Source organism: Bombyx mandarina, chromosome 28 (genome assembly GCF_030267445.1).
Source record: "Bombyx mandarina strain Sakado chromosome 28, ASM3026744v2".
NCBI lineage: Eukaryota > Metazoa > Arthropoda > Insecta > Lepidoptera > Bombycidae > Bombyx > Bombyx mandarina.
In genome coordinates this window covers 3222030-3241255 of record NC_143233.1, presented here as the reverse complement: position 1 = coordinate 3241255, position 19226 = coordinate 3222030, and the positions used below count along the sequence as shown (strand labels likewise).

At 35.7% G+C, this 19226-nt stretch overlaps 2 protein-coding genes across 5 annotated transcripts; one reads left to right on the top strand and one right to left on the bottom strand.

Moving 5' to 3' along the window:
• Positions 1 to 566: 566 nt before the first annotated feature.
• On the top strand, positions 567 to 4543 carry Ski6 (exosome complex component Ski6). The gene is made up of 6 exons (XM_028174851.2): positions 567 to 998; positions 1358 to 1430; positions 2356 to 2492; positions 3149 to 3353; positions 3791 to 3885; positions 4431 to 4543. Exons 1-6 carry the CDS (start codon positions 828 to 830, stop codon positions 4500 to 4502), a joined length of 753 nt encoding a protein of 250 aa, XP_028030652.1. The 5' UTR covers positions 567 to 827; the 3' UTR covers positions 4503 to 4543.
• Positions 4544 to 5133: 590 nt separating this feature from the next.
• exu (maternal protein exuperantia) lies at positions 5134 to 16631 on the bottom strand. 4 transcript variants are annotated; one of them, XM_028174847.2, is made up of 10 exons: positions 16119 to 16631; positions 13790 to 13958; positions 12975 to 13127; positions 12364 to 12506; positions 11869 to 12074; positions 11216 to 11351; positions 9812 to 9960; positions 8333 to 8469; positions 7061 to 7163; positions 5134 to 5971 (listed from the first exon to the last, which is right to left on the bottom strand). In XM_028174847.2, exons 2-10 carry the CDS (start codon positions 13946 to 13948, stop codon positions 5916 to 5918), a joined length of 1242 nt encoding a protein of 413 aa, XP_028030648.2. In that variant the 5' UTR covers positions 13949 to 13958; positions 16119 to 16631; the 3' UTR covers positions 5134 to 5915. The 4 variants fall into 4 exon arrangements, with proteins under 4 accessions (XP_028030648.2, XP_028030650.2, XP_028030649.2 ...); XM_028174849.2 differs by having other exon boundaries at positions 8339 to 8469; XM_028174848.2 differs by having other exon boundaries at positions 13790 to 13954; positions 16119 to 16280.
• Between the last annotated feature and the right edge of the window lie 2595 nt (positions 16632 to 19226).

Genomic DNA, 19226 nt, shown 5'->3' with positions numbered 1-19226 from the left:
TAACATTTCAGCTTATTCAATTTCATTTTATTCATTCCACTTTATTTTTGTTACAACTGGCATTGTCTTTATCTTTTCTAGTTATTATTTTTTTACTGTAGATTTTTATTTATTTAATCTACGTTCCTTTACCTGTAAAATACAATATGTATACATGAGATCAGATTGTATGGTGCGAAAGCTTCACCTTTCCAGTTGGAAAAATTGAATTACTACGAAAACCTTCTTTAAAATCTATTCATAAGAACTTTTTGGCGGGAACGCGAGGGGTGAAGTTGTATGATTTGTTTTATTTTGTCTATTTAGTGTTTCTTCAGGTTTAAGTGTGTAATAACGGTGGTTTATTAACTGTTTAGTATCTGTGAAAGTGCACAAATGTGGGAAAATGAAACAAAGCTGCTGAGCGTAGCTTCTCGGGATCCTCAAAAAAGTTCACTGAGAAATTCATCGCATATCATCTTATTTCATTTCATTTCATTTCATTTCATTTCACTCCATATTATCATTTTGCATAAAAATAATAATATAAATTAAAATAAGAAATGACTTAAAGGTCTTAGGTACCAGGTCATACTACCCTGAAAAAAAAAACACGATAACATAACCTACAAAATAAAGTTTAACAAATAATTGGACGAAAATAATAATTTATTAGTCTTTATTCTTTAATAACCATAACCAATCTCATGAATTATTAGAATCACCGTGAATATTAAAAACTGAATCGACTATGATAATATAACATAGTAAAAAGCAAATATTTTTAACAAAACAACTCAACATATTTAACAATTCATTGTTAATGTGTTTTTGTTAGAAGTTAAATAATGCCCGCTGCCGATCTACTCTCAAGTCAAGGACTACGTCTTGACGGGCGGAGACCAAATGAATTACGTCGGATAAGATGTAAACTTGGTGTATTCACCCAGCCCGATGGAAGTGCGTATCTCGAACAAGGAAACACGAAAGTGCTTGCAGCCGTGTATGGACCCCATCAGGTATATGATACAAACAATTTACAAATACTGATAGATTAGTTTACCGTGGCAAAACGTCTGTAAGTCTTCCGGAGTAAATAGTAATCACTATCCCGCTACTTCTGCTTCAAAATTGCACTATTTCTGCTACAAAAGTGTAATGCCTTCTGGCTTGAAGAATAAGACAGCTATTTTACAATATTGAGGTATCGACCCATGTGCCAAGGTCGCATTCACGTCTTGGTGTGTTTCAACTTTAGTAACCAAATTCTTACCAAGTAGCTCGTAACAAATATGTATTTACACATTTTAGGTACTTCATTTTCGGACACGTTCTTCATAAATGAAAAACCTTCATTATAATTTAAAATGTTTTTCAGGCTTCAAAATCGAAGATGTCCACAGAAGCTGTAGTTGTCAACTGCCAATACAGCATGGCTACATTCTCAACAGGTACCTATTGAGAGTTCAACATATTTTCAAAAGCCTCTGCAAATAAATGAGATTATATATAGAGAAAAAAATCTGTATGAGCTTAATCGCATATTAAAAATACACAAGTTAATAACATCCGTGGATTTCCAATCAATCTTAGAATTAATTTCGGTGTGTACATTTATTTGTTCCTGCACATCATCAGACCTACTGAACCAGATACGTTTACTACGTACGTGTAGTTTTTTATGGTGGACAAAAATTAGTTTGTAACAGAATAAAGGTTGTTTTATTTTAATCAAAAGATGAAAAAAGTTTCATCATTTAAAGTTTTATGGAATTTACTTTGTGCCATTACATGTTAGAAAATATACAGCAAATAATAACAAGAAAATGAAAGAAACTCTACCATGGGAAATTAAATTAGATGCATTTTATCCTAGTGTTAAACACAGTCAGCGGTAGGCATTAGCTCTGCCCCTGACATTGCTGAAGTCAATGGGCGACATTACTGTGTGGTTACCCACTCACCATCAAGTGGGCCGTATGCTCGTCTGTCTACAAGGGAACAAAAAAAATTCTCCACCCACATAATATAATATGTAATTTAGGTAAGCATATAGCTGGCAGATAGGCAGTTATGTTATAAATGTTATACATTTGAAAACAATACAATTATGTATGTGATAAGCCTGCAGAAGTAGGTACTGTTATATGTTTACAACGAAGCAGACATGCTCTGCAGTTTGATAATAGTAATACATTTGAGATTTTGACTGCCTCTCAAAATCGGTGACACCGTGATGTCTATGTATTCTACCCTCTAAAAGCTAAAACTAAGATGTTCCCTCATCAGCACAAAAGAAAAAAACTCCTAAGACAGACCTAAAAATAAGAATATTCTACTGCCTACATAACTTATTAATGAACATTTCGCATCTAGGTGAACGAAAGAACCGACCTCGTGGGGATCGCAAGTCACAAGAAATGTCAATGCATCTCCGTCAAGCTCTAACTGCTGCTATTAAAACTGAAATGTATCCAAGGTCGCAAATAGATATTTACATAGAAGTATTACAGGTAAAACATATTAACAATTTTTTTAAATCTTATCAATGGCTTATATGCTATTTGGGTTATGCGACTATTTCATTTACTATGTGATATTTATCTTTCTAATTAAAGGTCGGTTTTATTTAGTATTAGTATCAACAATCCAATGTTTTTTCAAGTTTACCGCATTCAAATAGCTGAAGAAGTTTTTTTGTTGTCATATTATTTCAAATTTTAAACTCTCAATGGCTCTCCTGTAAAGTAGCAAAAATGTCGCTTAAACCAAATGGCCTTTCATCCATCCTTATGATAGCTGAGAGTCAGAACCAGGTGACCTCACAGCTTGCTTGATGTTCACAAATGGTCTCAAATTTCATAATATTCACTGATTTAACATACAATCAACTAAGCGTTTATGGTTTTTTCCCCCAATATTTTTTTCCATTTTTGTTCTATATGACTTATTCTGAGCACTGTAATTCTAATCAAACTATATAAATAAAAATGAATGGTTGAATATTTTCTCTTTGTACCAATGCAAGTTTCTCAGTTCCTAACATCAGCATTAGTAAAGGGATAGACAGTTTCAATAGATAGTGGGATTATACACAAAAAAGTGTGCAACTGTAGTTTGCCTAGCGAGAAGCATATGATATCCACCCAGACCAGATTTGTTTTAACAGGCCGATGGTGGTACGTATTGTGCCAGCGTGAATGCAGCCAGTCTAGCGCTGATAGACGCTGGTATACCTCTGAGAGCGTACGTGACCGCCTGCTCGGCGTCCCTGGGCCGACGAAGCGCCACCCACGAGCCCCTGGTGGACGTTAGTCACATCGAAGAAGCAGCCGATGGAGTATGTTTGACCGTAGCCAGCTTACCCAGCACCGGTTAGTGTAATTACCATGTCACTGCAACTTCAGATGTTAATTGTCTTAAAGTAGACTAATGCTAGGCACACAAAAAAATACCCTGGGCAAAGTTCCACTCAAGAGACCTTGATCGCAATGTTCAAGTTTGAACGGAATCAAACTAGATTTAATTATGTACGTACTAAAGAAGTGTAATTACTGAAGGAAATGACATGTGTCCACACAGATCTGTACGTTGTCCTTTCCCTGTCTGCCACAAAAAAAGCAATCATGTGCAAATTTTTTAGTGTAGTCCTAATTGCAATGCTTTTTATAACTGAAATATCATGGCGGAGTGGATTTATAACTTTTATAAATACAATCTTATGTCATTCAGGTAAACTTCTTATAGTAAACTTATAGAAACTTATAGAAATATATGTCTTTAAGTTTGTTTATTATAAGTTTTGTTGTAGGAAGCATAGCACTATTGGAGATGTCAAATCGTCTCCATATGGACCATTTCAACATTGTATTGACCAGAGCTATGCAGGGCTGCAGAGATATAGAGGTGAAGACATAATTTAAACTCATCTTTTGATAAATTATACTTTGACATGAATGAGGTATTAAAATGATGATGAATTTTTAATGATTCCACATTGAATAATAAAGCAAAACAAATGGTACAAACAATTGTGTAGTTTTATATCTTTGATTGGTCTTAAACCTTTGTTAAAAAAACTCCCATTTCCTAATTCTTAATTAAAATTATATAACGAACATTCAATTCGTAAAATAAGTCTTTAACAGATTATAGAAAAAGGACGTAAAATTTATGTTAATTCTTAACTGGATAGAGCGATTTTAAATTGTGAAAAAAAGATTTAAAATATGAACACTTAAAAATTATTTAAAAAAAATTTCTGCTTAGAATGTTACTTCAAAAGCGATAGAATGGTTGTATTGCCGTCGGTCCTTGACGGGTGTGCAATTTTAAAGCGAATCGGATGCCTTAAAAATGGTGAAAATTGAAACCTTTAAAGCACAGAATTTTCTTCGGTTTTCACAAGTCGTAGACATCAAGTTTGAGAGCAAGTTGTTTTTATTTTTCAGGTGATCCTAGACGGAGCTGTGAGACAACATTTGGCAGAGGGATGGACGAAACAAGATGTAATAACGATATGAAACAAACTATATTACGATTTATAATTAATTTCTTAAAGAAATTTGTTTTATTTTAATGAAGAACAAAGTGCCCACTAAAAAAGATTGGAACAGAATAACATTAGAGCGCTTAGGGTTCCGAAAAGTTGACTGTCTTAGAATAGTTGCTTGAAAATACATTATAGTATTATTTAGTAGTCATGACCTGAAAGTTAAAATACCCAGTGTAATTGTATCGAGTAATGAGACAAATCCCGCAGGCAGGCGCTTTTTTGTCTAAAGTACCTACATACATACATTTAACCAATTATACAAATACCAACGGCAATATTTAAAGTATAATTATATTGAAAATTCATTTTTATTGCCTTTGTAGGCAGTCGAGCGTACGGCCCACCTGATGGTTAGTGGTTACCGTCGCCCATGGACTTCAGCAGTGCCAGGAGCAGAGCCAAGCCGCTGCCTACCAAACTGAAAAACTGAAAAATCTTTGACATTAGATCAGTCTCTTGTTTGTTTGTATTAAGGGGGATCAATCACTCAAGCCAGAATGTGTTAATATGTACTTCAGGGAGAAATCGGACGTTACAAACTTACTTATGCAAACGTGCAAATAAAAATTAAGAGAGGATTTCAAAATAATGCACAACAATTTTATAGACTTACATATTTATTAGAGATCTGAACAAAATAAGAAATTAAATTATATGTACAGTCTATGTTAAAAACTAACTAAAATTAACAGTTAAAAAGGTACACACTGCTTTATTACTCAGTGGTAAGAAACTAATATTTCCTCTATGGTAGTTTGAAAGAAAAACAGTCAGCAAAATGTTACCAGCGATTAGCGTAAAAAACAAAAAGAAGGAAAAGGTGTAAATAAAAAAATATAATCTTTTTTTAAATACATTTCGGGTTTCGAATATCAGTCAATCCGTTGCTGTGATTGCACATTTTATTATTAATACATAATAAAAAAATAAATAAACAGGCGTTATTAAGAGCCCGAAATCAATATTGCTCCCTCTAAGCCTTTTTTAATTTAAAAAACCTTTTTTCAAACTACATGTTACAAGTAACATTAAATATATAAAAAACTGTATAATGCAAAAAACAACATACAGTCACATAACTGTTTACACCAAAAAATATTATGACATACAAATATCTTATGACAAATGAGTTGCTAAGGCACTCAACTACATTATTATTTATATCTATATATAAATATTAAAAAACGCGAAAAGCCAAGGGATCAGTGTGAAAATTACAATTTAGTGTTTTTTTTTTTTCATTAATCTCGTATAGACGACATGCATTATAAAAATGTTTCAATTCCAAAAATGATACTTATGCTAAAATAACGTACTGTTTATTATGCAAAAACGTTTTAAATTTGAGTCTTCGTACGCGCATGTTGCGATGAATCAAACGTTAGTTGGCCGCAATCGGCTCTTGTACTTTTAAACTGTTATCTCCCGCCGCTATATCTGAAAACAATAATATAACATTACTAGCTGACCTGGAAAACGTTGTTTTGCCATATATAAGAATTCTAGAGAACTTGTAGTGTAGAAAAAAAAAAAAAATTATTGTAAGTGTGTAAGGATGTGGTAAATGAGTGTAAAGGCATGTAGCGCTGTGAACGATGATGGAATATAAAAATAATAAAGCCTCATTAACCACATAATGCCTCATTATAACAAAAAAATTAATGTTAGAGGTGGACAACCCTTATCACTTAGGGGTATGAAAAATTGATAGTAGCCGATTTTCAGACCTACTGAACATGCATATAAAACTTCGTAAAAATCGGTCGAACCGTTTCATGGGAGTATGGTAACTAACATAGTGACACGAGAATTTTATATATAAGATTAAAAGTCATATAAAATTAAAATAATTACATAATTAACATTGTTTTTGACAACTACCGGATGTAAAGGCGGACATGGAGGAGAATAGCCTTATCCAGAAGTATGCCAAAGACCAGCCTAAGTGGAGGAGTTTAAGTCTTTTTTTTTATTGCCCTTGTAGGCAGACGAGCATACGGCCCACCTGATGGTGAGTGGTTACCGTCACCCATGGACTTCAGCAATGCCAGGGGCAAAGCCAAGCCGCTGCTTACCGCAAAAGCAGATCCTGGCACTAGACCGGAAAAACGTTAGGAAGAAAAAGCAGTACTGATTCCCAAATCACAAACAGCATGCTTTTAACAAGGTTTCAAATAAGATAAAATGATGTTTGTTGGTGTGATGAAACCATTTTACATTAAGTTATGAAAGTTTCGACATAGTATTCTGACGGTAGAGCCTCTTGTGAGTCCACACGGTAGGTACCACCACCCTGTCTATTTCTGCCGTGAGGCAGTAATGCGTTTCGGTTTGAAGAGTGGGGCAGCCGTTGTAACTATACTGAGACCTTAGAACTTATATCTTAAGGTGGGTGGCTTACGCTGTAGATGTCTATGGGCTCCAGTAACCATTTAACAACCAGGTGGGCCGTGAGCTCATCCACTCATCTAATAAAAATAAAAAAAAAGATATTTTTTCAAATGATTCAAAATGATTACTACATACCATTAGTTTTGTTGGGCGAGTTTTGCGATGAACTATTCTGCGAATCACTGGTGCTCCCTTCAGCGTCTCCACTTATATTGTTAGTATTGGCGGTCGATCGAGGCTGCGGAAAAAGTTGCACTATAAAACATTTTCAGGCAAAGCTTGATATGACTTACTTGAAGCTTAGTTATAAAATAATATTCAATTATATTAGAATTTTATTGTAAATAAATAATAGTTTAAAAAAACCAACAAAATACGCTATTATAGAAAATTGAATTAAAAATGGTGTCTTTTTTTGTAAAATTTCATTTTTTCAATATTTTTTTTAAGTTAATATTGAATTGTCATTGATCCTTAATAGGTATACCAAATTTCGAGTTAATCTGACGTTTTGAAGGGGTCAAAATCATGTTCAAAGATTCCGTTACAAACATACATAGGTCTGAAGCTAAAAGCGTATTAAAATCAGATAACTGAGCAACACAGCTTCGCGCCCTTTTAGGTTAGGTTCGTAATTTTTACTTTACAAATATCATTATCAAGCATAAATATCTACTAAAAGATGCAAATTATACAAAATAATATTACTATAGTAGGAAGGTAAGGTTTATTTTTTGCTACCTATTGCTAGTTACTTCGAGGGGTTATCTTAGCATCACTGAATGTGGATTATTTTGTTATGCAATCTCGGATAGTGTGTCAAATAAGATCTTTCAAATACGACATAGATAGATTTGAAAAAACAAAACTTGATTTAAATCATAGTTGTTTCAGAGGCACAAAATATATCTACTAGACACATACATATATTAAAAAAATATATTTCGTTTAAAGATACAAAAAATATAGACAGGTTTTAGTGTTATTTTACTGCCCATCACATGTTCCAAAATTACAGAAGGTAATTATGCTTCGGTGCAAAACCTATCCAGCATCAATTTCAATTTTTTTTATTGCGCAAATGGGTTGACGAACTCACGGCCCAGATCGAGACATGAATTCTGAGTTTCAGTTTTACAGTGCAACAGTCTTGCCTCACTCTTTGAACAGAATCGCAGTATTTCTTTTGGGCAGAAATAGGCAGGGTGGTGGTACCCGCGGGGGCTCACGATACGCCCTCCCTACCCACAAGTAATTACACAAATTACAGTTCAATCAAAATAAATGTTCTCTCAACACCATTGATATTAAACCCATATCCATATTATACACAATGCTCTCATATAAATGTGAGAGTCAATTAAATCCCTATATTCTCCTATGTGTTTTGTTAATAAAAAAACTCACTCTTACGGTAGGCTGTCTTGGTTTAGGTCCTTTCGGTTCTTTGGCAGGATCGAAATGACTGTCCAGTATTTCAATCAACTCTTTGATGTCTTCCTCTTTAGCAGATACTGACAAAGCTGATAATTGTTTCTCTAAACCTAAAGTAAACAGAAACAAAATTAATTTACTATTGTATTTATTGTTAATTGAGTTATAAAACATTGAATAAGTACTGAACTTCTGAATTTCCTAGAAGAATATGAATTAAATGAAGTATAATGATTTTAAATATTCATATAATTGGTTTTGAATTTTTTTTGTTTGTGTTAAGGTAAAATATCTTGCTGTGATTTATCTAAAATGTGATATTTGAGTCGACTATTATCAAAGCCGGCAATGTGACTTTTGGACAATTATTGGTAAATCAGAAAAACGAATTATTGACTTTGTATTCCATTGGCAGTCACAAAACTCTTCTGAACGACATCTTAGATAAATAACAGGTTAAGTATTAACCTTTATTTAATGCAGGTTTTGAACCGTATTCTTTGAAGGAGACGATTATATTCAAATCAATCTGTATTGACATATCAATATATTTTTTTTGTCCAAATGCACAGATTGCCACCCTTGATAATAGACGACTCATTTATGTATAAATTGACTTCGTATATTGTGTGAAATAGTAATTTTATCATTATAGTATCGGTATAATTGATATTATTATAACTATTGTACATATTTTTTCTAATCGATAAATACAGCACTGTTAATTATTTCCTTACATGTTTTATTGTCCATCTGATGGTTGTCTGAAAGAGACCGCTCTTAATAATAAGACTGCCCATTGTACTTTTGTATTTAATGTTTTGTCATTGTGTTTATTTTATATCAGTGTATAATAAATATACCGCCAATTGTACTTTTTTGTATTTAATGTATCGCACTGTTTATTTGTTTTTTGGTGTACAATAAAGAATACTCTCTCTCTCTTTCTCTCTCTCTAATAAAACCTAGTCTACTCTACTCTGTGATTAGTTTTTTTTTATTACTTAGATGGGTGGACGAGCTCACAGCCCACCTGGTAAGTGGTAACTAGAGCCCATAGAAATCTACAACGTAAATGCGGCACCCACCTTGAGATATAAGTTCTAAGGTCTCAGTATAGTTACCACGGCTACCCCACCCTTCAAACCGAAACGCATTACTGCGTCACGGCACGAATAATGACGTTTGTCGGTATATATCGACGCTTGGAAGGCATACATGACTGAGCGACAATGCGTGAACTTTACAGTAGACTAATTTAAAGTTGAAATACTTGAAAAAAAATCTATTTTAACGAATCTAGCTGTAGGATTGAAATGATTTTAATAGACCTAGAAATATATATTTTTTTGCGCATCGAATACGGTTATTGCCTATCATTTATGTACAAAGCAGTTATTGTCGCTTAGTCAGGTTTGCCTTTCAAGCGTCGATATAAAATCAGGAAGGTACCTGCGAGTTGTTGTTTCTCCCAGGCGTCGTGTAGCTGCTGATAGAGCAGGCCGTGGTCGGCGAGCAGGCGCCGCAGCTGCGTCACGCGCCGCCGCTCGCCGCGAGCGCCGCGCAGTAGGGGCGCGAACACTGGACGGAACGTGTTCTGTCTGTGCACACAACAATAAATCAAATCAATTTTTTTTTATTCAACATAAATGAAAGTACATACTTGTTGAACATCAAAAGAACTATACCGCCAATTCACAAAAACTCGCCTCCGTTCTGAGAAGAACTCGCAAGAAACTCAGCAGACATGTCTCTTTTTTGAATATACATTTTTACAAGAGGTATTATAACGTAACAATTATTGCGATATTGAAATGCCCGGATGCTTCTAGATAATCATTGACTTTATAGTAAGCTTTATTGCACAGATGTTCTTTAATAGTTTTCTTGAACCTATGTATATGTAGGTTCTGAACATCTTGTGGGATTTTGTGGTACAGGCGCACAGACAAACACCCGAATAAATTTCGTATCTTATGTAAACTACTCTTCGGCACAACAAGCTTCCTAGTATTTCTATTATGTACGGCACTCTTTGGAAACTCCTCAATATGTTTAGAAACATACATCAAATCAAAAATGTACTGGGATGGCATAGTGAGAACTTTAATTTCTTTAAATATTTCCTTCAGGGATTCCCTTGAGTGCATGTGCATTTGAGTGCATTTGTCGTAGCGTGCAACCTCTTTGACAAGACATAAGACCTTTTTTATTATCGCTAGGGAATCCGTTTACGGATACCCGGCCGACAGAGCAGACAGGGTTATGACGGACTACGGTGCCTCCAGAGAGGAAGAGGAAGACTGAAGTCCTCTTCTTCCAGGCATCCTAATGGGAGACTACGCTTTAAGAAAGGCGCGGCGTCAGCCACGCAAGACCGACTACCGACTAAGGACATAAGACTTACAACAACTAGACACATACTAAGACAGAGACTTGACAAGAATTCGAAAAGAAATGGAACGACGGCGCACATGACTAGTAGTGTAGTACTAGGCAGGCAGTACTTTTAATGACTTCCTAAAAGACAGACACCAACCAGACAACAAGAAACGAATTGACCGGTTCTCGTGTGTCCATAAAATAGACGACGAAAGAACGAACCGACCGTTCAAGTGGTCCTTCGAACTGTTACGAGGATTTATTAGAAAAGCTTTTTTAAAAAAAGAAGTTTATGTAATTCTTAATAATTAAAACATTTGAAACTGACAATTACTGACATCAATAAAAATTTCAAAGGTAACAATATCTAACTGTACTCACTCACAAAAAATCCTACTACTAGAAATTAGCCAAACTATGATTTCCACAGATGTTTCTATTATGTGTTCTTATTCAACATGCCCAAACTATTACCTTTCAAGGATCTTCTTTAGATTGGCGAGCGCTTCTAGTTCTGTGTGTACAGGCCTTGCCCACACCCTTGCCGTTTCCACCATGTCTTTACTGGCTGAGAGACTCTCACCTGAGGCACTTACTTCTTGCTGTTCACCTGAAGTATAATTTAATATAATTGCTTGATGTTGTGTTTATTTAAATGTATAATACATAGAACTTTACAGTACTTAGCAAACTAGCTGTGCTATGGGATGGCTCTGCCTTTAAAAGGATGCATTAAGCACTTACTATCGAGTGGGCACTAACATATTTGCTTTCTAGCAATAAACAGCTTAATTAATTATTATATAATAAAGTCCATGATATGATGAGCCTTTCAGTTTTTTAAAAGTTCTCTGTGACTATGAAGTGCTTTGCACTAGATTATAATAATATATGTAAACTAGCGACCCGCCCTCGCCACGCTTCGGAAACTGAAATTTATTATTGATTTCCCCACTATTTAATGAATGTTATTATACATATAAACCTTCCTCTTCAATCACTATCTATTAAAAAAAAAAACCGCATCAAAATCCGTTGCGTAATTTTAAAGATTTAAGCATACATAGGGATATAGGGACAGAGAAAGCGACTTTGTTTTATACTATGTAGCGATGTAGAGTACGCACCTTGTGCGAGATGTTCGACAATCTTATAGGCAGCTGTTGCCCGTTCGATGGCGCTGTCCACTGACAGAGAGTCCGCGTCCAGTAGCACACGAGCCAACACTCGCAGCGAAACTGACTTCACTGTTGCCTTGCATTTATCTGCAGCCAGGGCATAGCTGTCAGTGAATCCTGCGACTATTGAATTAAAACGATCCAACAGGTCGTACCTAGAAATGAATAGGAACAATATATATAATTGTTTTCTGACTTTGCTGTTTGGCTCTTAACCATAAAATATGTCATCTAAAGTTAATAATTTAAATCAATAATATCCAAGTTTATTTTTGGATAAATTTAATGATCTTTACATAATTTCCAAATGATTGTAAATTTATATTCTACAATTGGAAGTTAATAAGCCACTAGTCTACTTAGTGAGTAATTTATGGACATTTAAGAAACATAGAAATTCCATTTTCTAACTTATTCACTTAAAAATCACAATAAGCAGCCAACCTTGTCAAAGCCTCAAGAAGCATTGTAGGACTGAACCTCCTGGGTTCGTGGTATATAAGAATGACACTACCATCTCCTTTCTCTTTCTCTAACCAATCAAGGAAGTCTGTTAAAGCTGATATCTCTGATTTTGTCTTAAGAATCTGTAACAAATGTGAAAAACAGCCTCTATTAGTGGTATTAAGCCCTAATATAATGTTAGTTATTATATTGAAGAATATTCAGAATGTAACTTTAATTTAGCTATCCACTACTGAGTAGCATCGAAACGCCTCATTTGAAGAATGGTATGTCAATTATACGCCTTCATAGGGTGCTGGCATTCTTCGGACATATTGCTCGTAAAGAGGGTCACAATCTAGTACAGCTGATGGTGACAGGAAAGGTAGATGGCAAACGAGGATGCAGTCCCACAAGATGGTCGGACCAAACACGATCTTCTATAAACATCAACTTCCACAATGCCCTTCATGACGCTAAGGATCGCAGCAGATGGAGGGAAATCGTACGGGAGAAACTGATGCAGCGGGGGAGTCACGACCCTCAGTAATGAGGAAAACGACGCGAGGAGGATGTCAATTATATAATTTTAATCATCTTCATCTTATTACCTTATGAGAAACCATATCTTTTAGCATTCTGTAACGTCCAACGGTGACAACGCGTACATTGTGACGGCGTCTCGCTCCAGGATTAAGGTCACCATACGGCATAATATACTGAGAATAAGTCTGTTTCGGAGTATATGCTGCTATTTGACATATCTGTAACAAGGATAGTATACAATAAAAAATGTTTTGTTAATTTCATAGAGCGCTGTGAATATTACTTTTTTTTTTAATTTCTTGGAAGATGGATCTGTCATTTACAAGGCACAAGTCAGCAAAATCACATGCCCCGGGCAGCATGTCTAGAGGATAGTTTCAAAGTAGATGCTAATTAAAATAGCTCTTCCAGTACAGGTATTAAATAGCTCCTAACTTTTGAAATGAAAGCAATAGCAAAAAGGGCATCATTAAATTATGCATTAAACAACAAGCATTAGCTGATTACATATTACTTTTTATTTTATTACTTAGACAGGTAAACAAGCTCACTAGAAGTTATGTGCTTAATGCGAGTTTTTTTTTATATTGCTTTGGATAGGTGGACGAGCTCACAGCCCACCTGATGTTAAGTGGTTACCGGAGCACATAGACATCTACAATGTAAATGCCGCCACCCACCTTGAGACAGAGTTGTAAGGTCTCACTTTTAACAGTAGAACGGCTGCCCCACTCTTCAAGCCGAAACGCATTACTGCTTCACGGCAGAAAATAGGCAGGGTGATTGTACCTACCCGTGCGAACTCACAAGACACCCTGCAACCTGTAATTACGCAAATTATAATTTTGCAGGTTTGATCTTTATTACACGATGTTATTACCTCATCTATTAGTCTACGTCCTGTTGTATCCATGTCCCAGCCAATAAGAGAGTACTTTCCTGGTGGGAGACCGACTGGCTTCTCAGCCAGTGCGGGAGGCACTTCAGTATTCGCTTCCATTTCGCTTCCATTCACTTTCACTTCAGTCACCATGGCCATTAATGCCTAACTGAAACAACACAATTTTTTTTCTAACCACGACCGTGAATACGCAAGTCTGCATGATGTACGAAAATGTAAACTAAATATAACAATAACACTGGACTTTGAATAAACTCAAGCCTTTTGGGAGTCTCTGAATACGTACTTCCAGGTTTAATTGAAATAAAAAATAATTATTGTAATTATTGTAATAATATGCGGTAGGCAGCGGCTTGGCTGTGCCCCTGGCATTGCTGAAGTCCATGGGCGACGGTAACCACTCACCATCAGGTTGGCCGTATGCTCGTCTACCTACAAGGGCAATAAAAAATTTTTTTTTTCCATGAATAAACACAAGACTGCATTGTATTTAAGGAAACTCCCCTCTTACCATGAAATCAAGGTTCCAAGCCAATGAAACCTCATGATATTTATTTCGGTGTATACAGAGAACATAAAAGTCAAAAGCTTTAGTTTCATTCAATGTTCTATTGGTGACATTGTAAGCTCCAGCAAGCAGGTAGGCAATACTTAATATAGTATCCTGCTTATTTCTGTGAGTCATTAAACTCTGACCTTACGTTGTAAGGTTGCAACATTACTTTCTGATGTCTATATGTTTCAGTAATTACTTAACATCCTCAAACTAGATTTTTTATAGTTGAACAAGCTGTTTATCATATTGTGAAATGTACATGATTTAATAAACACAAATTAAAATGTGAAGTAACTAGACAGTTTTCAATGCAATACCAGAAAAAAAAAACCCAGATTGAGATGTCCAGTTATAGAAAGCAGCTCCTTTATCTAGAATCTAATTAGCACTGTAAAAGTTTCTACCTAGTATATACATACATTTACTTGTAAAACTTTTACGTACATACTAGTCTCATTTGTTCTGTCTTGTGTATGAGTTCTAACGTTTAAGCTTCAATAGATTCTAGCCCACACATAATAATGATCGGCATTCTTTTACTAGTCAACTCAATTCAATATTTTTACAAAATGTTTTAGGATGTCAACTCTTAGAAAGTATGCAAGTAGAATGTAATTATATAGATTTTTATAATCTTCTTCAGATTGAGTTCTGCGGCATTAAAACATTTCATCGACGAAGAATGTAGTTTAAAAGAAAATGGGCTACAACAGCATAATATACAAACTGAGGTTTTTATAGGTCTATATTTTTTAATATTAGCAGTAACCATATCCATACTGCCTTCATAGAACCGTTATCCTGGAGTAAATTGATTATTTGTTTAAGTTAATTGTTATTTATTTATCCTCTTACCCTACCGAGTTGATTTCTACAATTTGGTTTCAATGATAATGTATTCTAATCATAAGCATGAACTGAATAAACTTCCAAGATTATCTCCAGATAGACGACCATTCAATGGTTTACAGCGCATACAAATTATTATGTATTTTTTATTACGACAGCCAGTATAAACATTGTCCTCTTTTTTGCTACATTCAGGTTTTTAAAACCTTAGTGGAGCAAAAATGAACCTGATTAAGGAGCTATTCAATAATTAGCAGCGTAATATTTGTATTTTACTATGATAGTACTACTAAGTATTCTAAAATTTGCTTTTATTAGGAATTTATTTAAGAATTTGGTTTTCTTTTATTACTTTTAAGTTGCAGTTAATTAAGTAGGTAGGTGGGTAGGTTAATATGTAGTAGTAATTTTGTAATTTTACAATATTTATTTCACCTATTCTCAATTTTTCTTATATTCGTTTCGTTTTATTTACTGTTAATCCGGAATTACTCTAATTTTTCGTAGTTCTCTCAATAATTCACAACTACCCTCCAAATTTAAATTAAGGTTCGCTAATTTTTAAAATACCGGTTTGAGATATTAAAAAACCGTCGTTCCCTATCGTATTTGTTGCATTTATATTAACCAATTTATTACAATAGATATTTTAACGCTGCATAATTCTGATTATAACCATGAAACGTTACAGGTACCCGGCGCCTAAAAATAGTCGACCATTTATAAATAAAATATTATTTGAATAAATCAGAGGGACGGAAATTAAAGTATATCCTAAAAGCTTATATAAGCGTAAAACAAACAAAACCATAGAAAACCTATAATTTAGGACACGTGGCGGTCCCTTCTTACAGACATTTTGCCCCACCCCGAGTGTCAAAATAATTTAGAAAACCAACTCACTTTGCAAACTCGTTGATGAACAGATGTTGGTAAACAAAATATGAGCCGCGTAGACCGGTATGATGCACGACGAATGTTTTAAAGTTATTTTATTGTTGTAAAATATCACAATATCTCAGCACGTGTGCGGCTATTGGCAACCGCAATAGTGATTGACTCAATTGTCGAAAAAGTAAAATCGATTCGGTTTTCAACAATCAATTTTTCAAAATTTGAGCGATTTAAATTTATTATTTAATCTAATTTTTCAGGTCCCTGATTCATCGTAAGACAAAATAAGGAGCTCACAGTAAGCAGTTGTCGAAATAACAATTATTTATTTTTATCTCTTTTTATGTTTGTCTATTATTATTAGGGTTTTAGTTGTGTACAACACTAGACAAGGTTTTAAAATCTTGTTTTTATCACTAAAGTATGAAACCTGGTTTTTATCCAAATTTTGTAAATTTTTTGGATTACATTTTTTATAACATGCAATTGCCATGCAACAACAACCATGATATCCTAAAAGTCATATCTCAAAATACTTCGTGCTTCAAACAAGGTTTGATGAAAGGGCTTTGGTTAAACAATGGTTTGGTGATGACTTTTACCATCAGGTATGCTTCTTTGATATTAATTGTAAAGTCGCGAAATAAACGCGCGTAAACTTTTGTAAAGTCACGTAAAAATCCATAAAATGTACCAACATTTAAGACCATCTAACAGGAATATTTGAATTGCTAGTTTTCTCTATATTCAGTTACGGAGCGGAAACCTGGACACAGAAAAAGTTCGACAGAGACTGCATAGACGACTTCGAAATGTGGTGCTGGAGGAAATTGTTGCAGATTTCATGGACTGGATTTCGCACCAATGTGTCAATACTAAAGGAACTTAATATTAGAAACTAGACTTTCCACAATATGCATTCGTAGAGAATTGAAGTTCTTTGGACGCATTGCTCGAAAGGAGAGTCACAATCTTGAGCAGCTTATGATAACAGGCAATGCTGCCTTTCCAACTATACCAAGACGAGTACACTTACTTACATATTTATAATTTTTTTTATTTTTTTTTTATTGCTTTGATGGCTGGACGAGCTCACAGCCCACCTGGTGTTAAGTGGTTACTGGAGCCCATAGACATCTACAACGTAAATGCGCCACCCACCTTGAGATATAAGTTCTAAGGTCTCAGTATAGTTACAACGGCTACCCCACCCTTCAAACCGAAACGCATTACTGCTTCACGGCAGAAATAGGCAGGGCGGTGGTACCTACCCGTGCGGACTCACAATAGGTCCTACCACCAGTGATTACGCAAATTATAATTTTGCGGGTTTGATTTTTATTACACGATGTTATTCCTTCACCGTGGAAGTCAATCGTGAACATTTGTTAAGTACGTATTTCATTCGAAAAATTGGTACCCGCCTGCGGGATTCGAACACCGGTGCATCGCAACAACGAATGCACCGGACGTCTTATCCTGTAGGCCACGACGACTTCATATAATATTTATAATATTTATTATTGAAGTGAAAACTTCTTTAGAATCGTTGTGATTTCAAACCGGATGCAACGGAAAAAACGACAGGTAAGAGACAAATGAGAGACTACAAAAATGTGTAGGATGAAGCCAGCAAAGAATGAGACAGAAATATACATACTATTTAATACAGCACCATCTGTGAGATTTTTTAATACTAACGTGTGTATGAAAGCTCTTGTAGTGAATTTTAATTTAGGATTATACGTGAAATTAAAATATCAATTCACAGAGGGCGCTACCTTACAATTATTTACTAATGACAAAATTTTACATATACTTAAGACGTTTAGGATAATTGTATTTTAATTTTGGAAGGTTTCACTTCTACCACGTGTGAATTGCACACATTTTGTTTTTTTAGTTAAGATTCTTTTTTTTTCATCTCTAAGCTGATGACCTTGAGAGACCATTTCAGCGTAACCTGAACTCCTGTGAGGTGTCCTCCTAGAGGTAAGCTCACGGGGCTCAAACCTGATTAAGTTGCTAACACCAAACCTAGCAAGAGCAGTGTTTCGCAGAATCTACCACCGGATCGGAAACGCGACCCACTGAGAAGGTCCGGTGAGAAACTCAGTGGACTGTGTCTGTGGGTTAATTTACTCGCCGAGCCTTTCGTCGCAAGCGACGGATTCAACGAGAAAGCATGATTCGTGATGGCCCCAAGACATTTCCATTTTCACCAGGATAGTTGGGCAAGCAAAAGTTCAGTCTAGAGGGTTGGGATTTGATAACAGATACCAGAGTGCCTCCAAAGGTGACCTTACAGCGCAAGGGCTGCTTTGGATCGGAATTGCGACCGGTTGAGAAGATCCGGCGAAGCTCAACGGGCCTATGTATGGGTTAGGTTGCTCTCGGTAAAAAGATCGACGAGTACAGTTACCAGATTCCCTAACCTTGTTCTTGGTGTTAGAGCTGAAGTCGTCTAATACAAGAGTAATTGCATCTGATTTGTATATCAATGACATGCTGTTTATTGACGGCATGCATTGTTAAGCGGATGACAGCACGAGGGATGCGCGATATATCGGCCATCAGAGTCTCTCTCGGAGCGTGGTGCAAGAGAGACGACCAACACCTGTGTCTGAAGTGGAGAACTCTCTGGGGCGAGTCTCCGAATGGGGTTGAAGCAAGTTCAATTTAACCCGTTAACTCCATACAGCGGAGGGTCGTTCGGATTGTCGATAGTCCCATTTTCACGGATCGTTTGGAACCTCTGGGTCTGCGGAGGGACTTCGGTTCCCTCTGTATTTTGTACCGTATGTTCTATGGGGAGTGCTCTGAGGAATTGTTCGAGATGATACCGGCATCTCGTTTTTACCACCACACCGCCCGCAACCGGAGTAGAGTTTATCCATAATACCTGGAGCCACTGCGGTCATCCACAGTGCGTTTCTAGAGGTCTTTTTTGCCACGAACCATCCGGCTATGGAATGAGCTCCCTTCCACGGTGTTTCCGGAGCGCTATGACATGTCCTTCTTCAAACAAGGCTTGTGGAGATTATTAAGCGATAGGCAGTGGCTTGGCCCTGCCCCTGGAATTGCTGAAGTCCATGGGCGACGGTAACCACTCACCAT

Bases quoted from the DNA above. Each gene is read 5' to 3' on its own strand.
- exu (XM_028174847.2), bottom strand. From the start codon at position 13,948: ATGGCCATGGTGACTGAAGTGAAAGTGAATGGAAGCGAAATGGAAGCG. The intron at 13,128-13,789 runs GTAATAACATCG...TCCTTGTTACAG, and splicing joins GACGTAGACTAATAGATGAG to ATATGTCAAATAGCAGCATA. The intron at 11,352-11,868 runs GTGCGTACTCTA...ATTATACTTCAG, and splicing joins TGTCGAACATCTCGCACAAG to GTGAACAGCAAGAAGTAAGT.
- Ski6 (XM_028174851.2), top strand. From the start codon at position 828: ATGCCCGCTGCCGATCTACTCTCAAGTCAAGGACTACGTCTTGACGGG. The intron at 1,431-2,355 runs GTACCTATTGAG...TTTCGCATCTAG, and splicing joins CATGGCTACATTCTCAACAG to GTGAACGAAAGAACCGACCT. The intron at 3,886-4,430 runs GTGAAGACATAA...TTTATTTTTCAG, and splicing joins AGGGCTGCAGAGATATAGAG to GTGATCCTAGACGGAGCTGT.